The sequence below is a fragment of the Helianthus annuus genome, chromosome 6 (genome assembly GCF_002127325.2).
Source record: "Helianthus annuus cultivar XRQ/B chromosome 6, HanXRQr2.0-SUNRISE, whole genome shotgun sequence".
Lineage (NCBI taxonomy): Eukaryota > Viridiplantae > Streptophyta > Magnoliopsida > Asterales > Asteraceae > Helianthus > Helianthus annuus.
The window spans coordinates 134,521,600-134,533,117 of record NC_035438.2 but is presented as its reverse complement, the minus strand read 5'-3'; the positions used below and the strand labels follow the sequence as shown (position 1 = coordinate 134,533,117).

Genomic DNA, 11,518 nt, shown 5'->3' with positions numbered 1-11,518 from the left:
AAAAGTATGATGTGACTTTTATCCACAATCAAAAATTGACTGTGGACCTTTCCAAATGCACTGAAGCCAACATGTTTTACGAAAACCATGAAAAGGAATTTAAGTCGGTAATCGAAAAATTAAAGAAAGATAAAACCGAACTAACTAAAAAGGTTTCCAGAAAACAAACTGACATTAATTTGTATATATCTCGTCTTGAGACAATGCAAAAAGAAATGGCTTGTGTAAAAACGGAAAGTGAGGCAATCCAACTCAAGTTAGATAGTTATTTGAGTTCTAGCTATGTGTTGGATCACATCATTGATGTCCAAAAGGAGAAAAGGGACGTCACGTGCATAGGCTATAAGAATTGTCCACCACCAGTGAGACATAATTATGATGCCATGCCGGATGAGGAGGACAGGGTGTTCTTTGAACCATCTGTGCCTCTAGATGTGAAAGAGTTTGCAGCAGGACTCGGATACCAGAAAGAAGTATCCCCAGATTCAGATGTGTCAGCAGATACATTTGTAACTGCTGAACAGAATCAGGATCCTCTAGTTGTGATTGAGGATGCTGATTCTTCTGATGATTGTGATTGAGGATGCTGATTCTTCTGATGATGAATCTGATGATACTGATTCAGCAAAGTCTGATGCGGTAGTTAAAAATGAGGACATACCTCTTGAGAATCATATTCTATGTGATCCTCCTGCAAAACCTGCTAAGACTGTTGCAATCAAGTCCTCATCTGCAGAAGAGTCGGAGAGTGTGAACTTGCTGTACACTCTTGTTGGTGATGATAAGATTTATTCAGACAAAGATTTTCCTATTAAGAATGTTAATCAATCCTTAATCAGTAAAGTCTTTGAGAATTCGACTAGTAAGTTTTTGGGAAAGACAGGACCACGTGTTACAGTTACACAGTGTCCTCCTATTCCAAAGGACGAAATTCGAAAACAATATGGCAACAAGAAATTACCAACAGTGCAGAAACAGCAAAATCATACCAAGCAAAAAGGAAAATCACCGGCTCAAGCGCAAAAGAAGCCGAATCAGAAGAAAAACAAGAATGTAAACTTTGTGAAATCGACGGGAACGGACAAAATTGAAACGTTTGAAAATAAATCTAACTTAGATTTTGTCAAGAAAGCTACAGTTCTGAAAAGAAATGAACAAAACAGTTCAAAGCCTAGTACCTCGGGTTCACAAAGTTCAACATCATTGGCTAAACGATCACATGATACTTCGGGGTTTGTTGAACGAAGATCATGTTTTGAGTGTGGAACAATTGGACATATAATTAGAAATTGTCCATATCTTCATAAGCAAAAAGAAAAGGTTGATGTTCCCCGTGACCAAGCTGACCGTAACGATCTGTTTCTGTAAAACAAGATCCCCGACTTGTAAAAGAAAGGGAAATGAAACAGAGACGCCAACAGGTCAAGAAAATTGAAAAGGCGATTAAAACCGATGTGGTTAACAAAACAGCTGTTTCTGTAAAACCAGACAATTCAAAAACTTCAGACAGACATGAAGTTAAAATTTTAAAGAATGACACTGGTAAAACAAAACAGACCTGGAAACCAAAATCGGTTACTGAATCAGGGGGGCCATCACAATTCACCAACCATCAAAGACAAGAAGTTATTGTCATTGATGAAAATGGAAGACCCAAGACCACAATGGCTTGGGTCCCCATCTCCAACTAATCAATTGAGTTCATGTGCAGGGTGTTCCAGGAGGAACTATCAGTAGTCATTGGATTGTTGATAGTGGGGCATCCAGGCACATGACAGGCGACATGAAGCTTCTCTACGACGTCAAATCTATTAGAGGAGGTTATGTTGCTTTTGCTGGAGATAAGGGTGGATATATTACGGGTGAAGGAATGATATCCAACGGGATTGTCAGCTTTGACAAGATCAACTTTGTGCAACAACTTGATCACAATCTTCTTAGTGTTTCTCAAATTTGTGACAAGCAATTCTCAGTACACTTTGATGCTAATGGATGTTATGTGCTGAAACCCGGCTTCAAAATTCCAAAAGAATGGATTCTCTTGTCAGCTCCAAGGATAAATGATTTGTACGTCCTTGATATGAGCCAAGCTATTACTACGTCTGCACAAGCAACTTGTTTCGTTTCCAAAGCCACAGAAAAGGACACTATCTCTTGGCACAGACGAATGGGTCACATTCACTTACGCAAAATGAATCACTTGGTTTCAAATGAATTGGTGAATGGTGTTCCTCTCAAAAATTTCCATCTTCAAGACGTCTGTGTTTCGTGCCAGAAAGGAAAGCAAACAAAGAAGAAGCACCCTACTAAGAAGATCAACACGGTGGCAGTTCCTCTTGAACGGTTGCACATGGATTTGTTCGGTCCTGTCAAGCACAAGAGTATTCGGGGTGATCAATACTGCCTCGTGATAACTGATGATTATTCAAGATTTTCTTGGGTGGCGTTCATGGCACACAAGAGTGAAACCTTTGGCATTATCAAAAACTTGATCATTCAGATTGAGAATTTGTATAAGTTGAAGGTTAGGCGGATACGTAGCGACAATGGTACTGAATTTAAAAATCATGCCATGGCGGAGTTTTGCACTTCAAAGGGTATTCTTCATGAGTTTAGTGCAGCTTATACTCCTCAACAGAATGGCGTCGCTGAACGTAAGAACCGCACATTGATCGAGACTGCTAGGACAATGTTGGTAGAGTCGCAGTTACCCATTCCATTCTGGACTGAAGCTGTGGCCTCTGCATGTTACACATTGAACAGAGTCCTTATAGTCAAAAGGCACAATAAGACCTGCTTTGAGCTTCTTCAAAAACGGAAACCAGATTTGTCTTATCTTGAACCGTTTGGAGCTCCATGTACAATCATCGATCCTAATGGAAAGTTTTGGGCAAAAGAAATTGATGGATACTTTCTTGGGTATGCCACCCCTAACTTACGAGTCTGGAATCTAGAGACTAAAAGGGTCGAGGAATGGTCTGAGGTCAGAGTACAAAGGCACACTTTGCCAGTCAAATGTCCTGGTCAACCTTGGATGTTTGAGTACGATGACTTTTTCAATTCGATCAATGTTGAAGCCGTTGAAGAAAGTGCTGCGGCAAGGATGTTTTTCGAGAGTGACAATGCAACAGTTTCACCGGTGGTTCGTCCAATTCTTGTCAATCAAGAACCATCTTCGGTGAACAATAATACTCTCGACAATGAGGATTTTCACGATGCTGCTGAGTTGAACGAATCTTCAGAGGATGATGAATTTCTAGATGCAGATCAAGAAGCTCCAACAACAGCAGTTCATGGTACTTCAGAGGGTACTCCTCCAGTGGATACCCATAGAACAGCTGAAGCTACTGCATCATCCTCTTCGTCAATTCCGGGCATTGATTTAGTTGTTGATCTCAATCTCAACAACCTGGGTATAAATATTCCAGTTCCAGATAATCCAGAAACAAGGATTCATAATACCCATCCTCAACAAAACATCATTGGAAATGTGCAAAGTGGCATTCAAACAAGAAACATGTTGCGAAACAACAACAATGCAGGCTTGTATGCAGCTATTCGAGAATCCGGACAACAAAATGATTGGTCTTTCGCGTGTTATGTCTCACAGGAAGAACCAAGAACTTGGAAAGAAGCCTTGAAAGATAACTCTTGGGTTGAAGCAATGCAGGAAGAGCTGCAACAATTCCAGAAGCTGGGTGTCTGGAAACTCGTAGAGAAACCTGCTGGATACAAGAAGATTGGTACCCGTTGGGTGTTCAAATGCAAAAAGGATGACCGCGGAGTTGTTATCCGGAACAAAGCACGTTTAGTCGTTCAAGGTTTTCGTCAGATTGAAGGGATCGACTACAACGAAGTCTATACACCTGTTGCACGTCTGGAAGCTATTCGGATCTTTCTGGCTTATGCTTCATTCAAATGATTCAAGGTTTACCAGATGGACGTCAAAAGTGCATTTTTACATGGTGTGGTTGAAGAAGAGGTGTATGTCGAACAGCCTCCAGGTTTTGAAGATCCTATCCATCCCGATCGGGTTTGGTTGCTCAACAAAGCTCTCTACGGTCTTCATCAAGCACCGCGAGCTTGGTATGCAACCTTATCACACTATCTGCTGGAGAACGATTTTCGTAGAGGTCTTATCGACTGTACTCTTTTCATCAAAGAACAAGATGGAGATCTTCTTCTGGTACAGGTATATGTTGATGATATTATTTTTGGTTCTACTAATGATGTCTTGTGTAGGAATTTCGAGCGCATTATGCAGGATAAATTCGAGATGAGTGCTATGGGGGAAATGACCTTCTTCTTGGGCTTACAAGTACAACAAACTGAGTCTGGGATATTCATCCATCAGACTAAATATGTTGGTGACATCTTGAACCGGTTCCAGATGTCTGATGCAATGCCCATTGGTACCCATTGCCAACTAATCACGGAATTACTCCGGACTTGAAGGGTGAAGCTGTTAGTCCTTCATATTATCGCGCAATGATCGGATCTCTTATGTACCTCACAGCATCAAGACCAGATATAATGTACCCAACGTGCCTGCTTGCCAGATATCAAGTCAACCCGAAGGCCTCACATCTTACAGCTGTCAAAAGGATTTTTCGTTATTTGAAGGGTTACCCTGACACCGGTCTATGGTACCCTAGGAATAATAACTTTGAATTGGTCGCTTTTAGTGATTCTGATTTTGGCGGATGCAAAATCGATGGCAAATCCACAACGGCTGGATGTCAGTTTTTAGGAAATCGCCTAGTCACATGGCAGTGCAAGAAGCAGACGTGCGTCGCTACATCAACATGCGAAGCTGAATACATTGCTGCCTCTAGTTGTTGCTCCCAAGTTCTTTGGATTCAACAACAATTACGCGACTACGGTTTTGAATTCCTAAGTACTCCTATTTACATTGATAATTCTGCTGCTTTACAGATCACTAGAAATCCTGTGCAGCATTCAAAGACCAAACACATCGTAATCAAATATCACTTCATACGTGATTGATTTGAGAAAAGGCTAATCGATGTTTTTAAGGTCCACACCGATGACCAACGTGCCGACTTATTTACCAAAGCATTTGACAAATCAAGATTTGACTTTTTATTATTGGTAAACGGCATTAAGGTCAAGCAAGAGTAAAACCAACATCGGAAAATCATTTTTGTAAATATCTTTGTGTTTCTAAATTTGTCTTAGTTTATTGATTTTAGGGGGAGTAAATCCAAAAATCTGAAAATCCAAAAACATCGCAAAATTTCAAAAACACAAAAACAATAGAAAAACAAAAATGAGTTTCCTGGCGAGCAAAAGAGAAAATGATAGTACATCGGTGGTCTATCCAAACCTCTTTAAACCTAAAAAGAAAAACGATAAGCAGCTCTATATAAGATGTATCGGTAGGCTCACAATCATTTTAAAGTGTGCAGGGTGATATAAATCTTAAACCGACTAAAGACCATGTGGGAACCATTCATTGGCATATGGTCTTAGTACCGAAATTTCGTTTGATAGATTGTCGAGGTTCTGAGATATTCGGTTTTTATGCTGCTTATCATCTGGGTATCATGGTTATATCTTTTACCGAAAAATAACGGGGACGCAAGTCTAGATCTTCCATGATATCATACATACGTGTACATACTGCATTCGACCTCAATAAGTGATCAACAATCACATGTCCAAACAAATAAGTGATAATATATCACATTATCCGGGAGTCAAGTTCGTCTCTCTGCTGTACGAAAGTACTGACCTGTTCACGAACTTGCTCCTGTGCCCTCATGCATCGAAAATCAAGTTCCTCATCAATAAGTGATTCTATCACATAGGGCTTGTTTTCAAATCAAAATAAGTGAGAATCTCACATCATATACGGTCAAACAGATGATAATCGGTATACCCACCGGTAAGATGAACCCTCGTGCATACCTTGATACGGGAATGTGTCGTGATGTGGATGAACACCGGTCGGTAAGTATAAATCATACCTTAACGTATCCCCTCGCCATGATTACAAATGATAAGTTGAGCTTATGTGGATAACAATACCAATAATTGTTATAGGATGCTTATCTAAATGTTAACTAATTGAACAAAAGGAGCGTTTTGGCGTGACCGTACACTGATATGATTCTCTTACCCTCGAAACTCACAAAAAGAATCTCTGTAAATATTTATTTAATGCTTTCAGTTTCTGCATCTTTGTATATATTTATTTACTGCTTTCTGTCTTTACATTTCGAAATATTCAAAAAAAAAATACCAAAAAGATTTTAGGTGTGTTTTAATATAAACTTTCTAAAAGGCAAAAAGATTTTATTTCTATTTTATTTTTCGATCGTACGATGTTGGACCTCGAGTCTTCGTTGCCTGAAACCTGATGAAAACCAAAACGACTGATTCTTCATAAACGGTCAAAATTTGCAAGTTTTGAAAGTTAAAAACCTAAAATTGATAAATTTGTTAAACTTTCAAACTGTCGGACGGTGATTGATTGAACAATGGTCACATGTGTGTCGTTTGCTTATGATATTCCAAGCAGTTGTTCTCATTACGCGTTTAGATTTCTTGCATGTGCAGATTCTAAAGGCAAGGAGAACATGGTCGATGACAAGCTTCGGAATGAAGACACGACGTGAAAGGCACTCAAGTGATGAAGATGATCGAGTTGCCGTTGGCCATCATCAATACCTCAAGGATCTCATTCATATGAAAATCAAGTTCACGGACTTGCTCCTGTGCCCTCATGCATATGAAAATCAAGTTCCTCATCAATAAGTGATTCTATCACATAGGGCTTGTTTTCAAATCAAAATAAGTGAGAATCTCACATCATATACGGTCAAACAGATGATAATCGGTATACTCATCGGTAAGATGAACCCTCGTGTATACTCACCGGTAAGATGAACCCTCGTGCATACCTTGATACGGGAATGTGTGGTGATGTGGATGAACACCGGTCGGTTAGTATAAATCATACCTTAACGTATCCCCTCGCCATGATTACATCTGATAAGATGAGCTTAAGTGGACAACAATACCGATAATTGTTATAGGATGCTTATCTTAATGTTAACTAATTGAACAACAAGAGCGTTTTGGCATGACCGTAAACTGATATGATTCTCTTACCCTCGAAACTCGCAAAAAGAATGTCTGTATATATTTATTTACTGCTTTCAGTCTTTACTTTCAAAAAATTCAAAAATACCAAAAAGATTTTAGGTGTGTTTTAATATAAACTTTATAAAAGCCAAAAAGATTTTATTTCTATTTTATTTTTCGATCGTACGATGTTAGAACTCGAGTCTTCGTTACCTGAAACCTGAACGAAAACCGAATTGACTAAATCTTCATAAAAGGTCGAAATTTGCAAGTTTTGAAAGTTAGAAACTAAAATTGACAAATTTATTAAACTTTCAAACTGTCGGACGGTGTTTGATTGAAACATGGTCACACGTGTGTCATTTGTTTATACTAACTATATTCCAAGCAGTTGTTCTCATTACGCGTTTAGATTTCTTGCATGTGCAGATTCTAAAGGCTAGGAGAACATGGTCGATGACAAGCTTCGGAATGAAGACAGAATGTGAAGGCACTCAAGTGATGAAGATGATCGAGTTGCCGCTGACCATCATCAACACCACAAGGATCTCAAGCATTAAAGATCAAGAATTTCACGAGCATAACTCAAGGGGGAGCTTATGTTAAGGGGGAGTTTGTCAACACACTTCCTACATGATACGGGTAGTTTGTTGATACACTCTCTACTTTCAAGACGTGAAGACTTTAAAGATCCTCCGACATTGAAGACTTGAAAGGACATCAGAGTCTTGAAGACATGAAGATCAATGATGATCAAGATCGAGACAAATCTGCACCCATCGAAGATCGAGACAAAGCTACAGCCAAGGGGGAGTTTGTTGGTGCACTTGTGTCTGTACTTTGTCTGTGTTCGGTCACGGTGTAAAACGATGTTCCTGTTAGTCTTGTAAGTTTGACCAAGTCAACCATCCTCCTGTTTGACTTGGCCAAACAGTTGTTAAATGGTTGTAATGTGTCCTGTGTCGAAGGTTGGGCCATCGAAGGATTGTTTCTATCCTTCGATGAGCTCGAAAGATATACCACGAAGAATACAGATGGACTTCGAAGGATATGCCATCCTTCGAAGTATATGTGGATCCTTCGAGGGATTTGTAATCGACAGATGATCTTTCGGTCATTCTGCATGATCCTTCGACCAGACTTGCTGTGTTGGGTATAAATACCCATGCAGTGTGTTCAAAGAGAGATAGATGCACACAGACAGAAAGATACGAGAGATAGAGAGCATTCTGTCCAGATAGAACACACACACTTAGAGAGTTTGCAAAGCACATTTGTGAACATTGAGCTTGTAACCGGAACCTTTCATTCGTATTAATACAAGTGGTGTTAATCGGTGAACTTTGTGTGTTGTGTTTGTGCTTGTTTCAACTCGGTTTGCATACTAGCTTGGATTCCGCACTTGCTAGTGTGTTAGCGTAACAAGGTTAAGGTTGCACCTCATCCTCCGAGGGACCTACAATATGCGGTGGCACAAAGAAGTACGCAAGGATGAGAATGGAGTGTTGCGCCATCCCAATGATGGAAGGGCGTGGAAACATTTTGACGACCTGTATCCTAAATTTGCAGATGATTCGAGGAGTGTACGATTGGGGCTGTCTTCAGATGGGTTTAACCCATTTAGTAATATGACAACAACACATAGTATGTGGCCAGTCATTTTGATGCCATATAACATGCCACCTTGGTGTACAATGCATAAGAGCAATTACCTTTAAGTTTATTGATTCCTGGGCCAAAATCTCCTGGTAAAGACTTTGATGTCTTCTTAAGGCCACTTGTAGATGAACTTAAAGTTTTATGGCGTGATGGGGATGAAGCATATGATGGATATTCAAAAGCTCCTTTTACTCTTTATGCCGCAGTAATATGGACGATTAGTGACTTCCCAGCTTATGTTTACTTGTCCGGGTGGAGCACTATGGGCAAATTCGCATGCCCAATATGCTTAGAGGATACTCGTTCTAACAGGATTCGTGGTAAACAATGTTATACAGGGCACCGATGTTTTTTAGGTAAAACACATAGGTGGAGAAAGAACTTAGAGTTTGACGGAAAGCAAGAGAAAAGACAACGACCTCGCCAATTTACAGGTGATGATATTTTGCGACAGGTGGCGGATATACTTACATGCACTACCGGAAAAGCACCCAGTAATGAGGATAGGAAGCGTAAACGAGGTTCTGATGAGTTGAACTGGTCAAAAAAGAGTATATTGTTTGAACTTCCATACTGGTCTAAATTATTGGTGCGTCATAATCTTGATGTCATGCATATAGAAAAAAATGTATGTGATAATATAGTAGGGACATTGTTAAATGATCCCGTGAAATCAAAAGATACTACAAAAGCACGTTTAGACTTGGAGGATCTTAACATTCGCAAGGAACAATGGTTGACAGAAAGAAATGGAAGATTTGAGAAACCTCATGCTAATTTCACATTGACTAAAGATGAATGTGTGGCGTTTTGCAAATTTATTAAGTCTGTTCGCCTACCCGATGGCTATGCGTCCAACATCAGTCGATGTGTGACGGACCATAATACACTTGGTAGGATGAAAACACATGATTGTCATGTATCGCTTCCGAAAATACTCCCGGTAGCCATTCTCCCTTTCTTAAATAAGGATATACGTGAAACTTTAATTCAGTTTTGCCAGTTCGTTCAAAAAATATGCTCTAAAACTCTATATGCCAAAGAACTTGAGGATATGAAGACCGGGATTGTTATCATATTATGCAAACTTGAGAAGATATTTCCTCCTGCATTTTTTACAATCATGGTTCACTTGTGTGTACATTTACCTGAAGAAGCATTATTAGGAGGCCCGGTAAGTCAAAGATGGATGTTTGGGATTGAACGTTGTATGGGTACGTACAAGGGATATATTCGTAACTTTGCACGTCCTGATGGCTCTATTACTGAAGCGTATGTTGTCGATGAGGCTGTCACATTTTTATCTCGTTATGTAGATGATATCGAGACAAGATTCAACCGTGCAGAACGCAATTGGGATGTAACGACCACTAAACATGAGATGGATTTATTCAATAATAAAGTTCGTGCATTGGGGGCTTCAAAATTCGGACAACTTGGGGAATACCTTGAGGTGGTGCAATGGTATATCTACAATAATTGTGGAGTTGAACTTGATAGTTACCTAAAGTGAGTTGATCATATTTAGGTATACCCTTATTTTGTATCTAATAGTTAATTTAAAATCATAACTCATTTGTTCTGGACTTAGGGAGCATAAAGAAGCTTTATCCTCAAGAGGTATAAGGGAAGCAAATTTAGATACTATACAGAGACAAGAGTTTCCCTTTTGGTTCAAGAACAAGGTAAAACTAAAAATGTATTACTTTTAGTAACTGATTTTAAGCACAATGCTAACTAAACTTAGGTTTTTATAGATGGCTTTGCTGAGAGTCAATGGTGATCCTCGAGCAACCGATGATTTGTATGCTTTATCACAATTTCCTGATGATCGCTACACCAATTGGCAAAGTTGCATCATCCATGGTGTTAGATTTCGTTGCAAGGAGCGTGATGACAAGTTCACTACACAATGCAGTGGAGTTTCTGTAGGGGGTGAAGATGAAGCAATGATTTATTATGGTGTTTTACTTGAAGTTTTGGAGTTGGATTTTATACTCGGTAGAAAGGTATTCATGTTTCGTTGCAAGTGGTATAATACTGATCCAAAAGGAAAAAGGATGGTGGTTAATCACAATTGACATTACATCTAAGTGGTATGTAGATGAGCCATTTATTTTTGCTAATCAAGCTCAACAAGTTTTTTATCTGAATGATTATGCACGTGGGAAGAATTGGATGGTTGTACAGAAAGTACACCATCGCAACATATATGATATACTTGAGCACGATGAAGATGAAGTATTGATGAATGATATATTTCAAGAAGAGGAATCAAGTGAGTTGCCACCTTTTCAACCAACCGAAGAATTACCTGAAACATCTCTCGCGGTTCGAAATGATGTAGAACCTGAAACATTACCATACACGGAAGTTCTTGCAATGCGTAATGTAAATGCCCCTATGGATGACTTAGAAAGTATTGATGATGAATATGATGACGTGGGTAAAATGTTTTTTAATAACGAACCTGTACTTGATTTTGAGACCGAGCATGATTCTGATGAGCCAAATTGTAACAGTGATGATGATGACTCTTTAGCATGATTTTCTTGATATACTTGTAAGTCCATGTTATTCTTTTCTGCTCTGTGCTTGTTAGGTTAATACAAATATTGGTTGTTTAAAAAATAACTTACTGCAACTTATGTCGTTTTTGTTCTAGGACAACCTAAAGTTTAATGACAGAGATTTGAAGGTGAACATATGTATTTTCAGTTAGTTCTTCTTATCTTTTTAAATTTTAAAT

At 39.1% G+C, this 11,518-nt stretch overlaps 1 protein-coding gene across 1 annotated transcript; it reads left to right on the top strand.

The window, feature by feature from the left end:
- Positions 1 to 8,573: 8,573 nt before the first annotated feature.
- On the top strand, positions 8,574 to 11,316 carry LOC110920001. The gene is made up of 5 exons (XM_022164247.1): positions 8,574 to 8,754; positions 8,814 to 10,278; positions 10,361 to 10,454; positions 10,527 to 10,778; positions 10,864 to 11,316. Exons 1-5 carry the CDS (start codon positions 8,574 to 8,576, stop codon positions 11,314 to 11,316), a joined length of 2,445 nt encoding a protein of 814 aa, XP_022019939.1.
- The last annotated feature ends 202 nt before the right edge of the window (positions 11,317 to 11,518 follow it).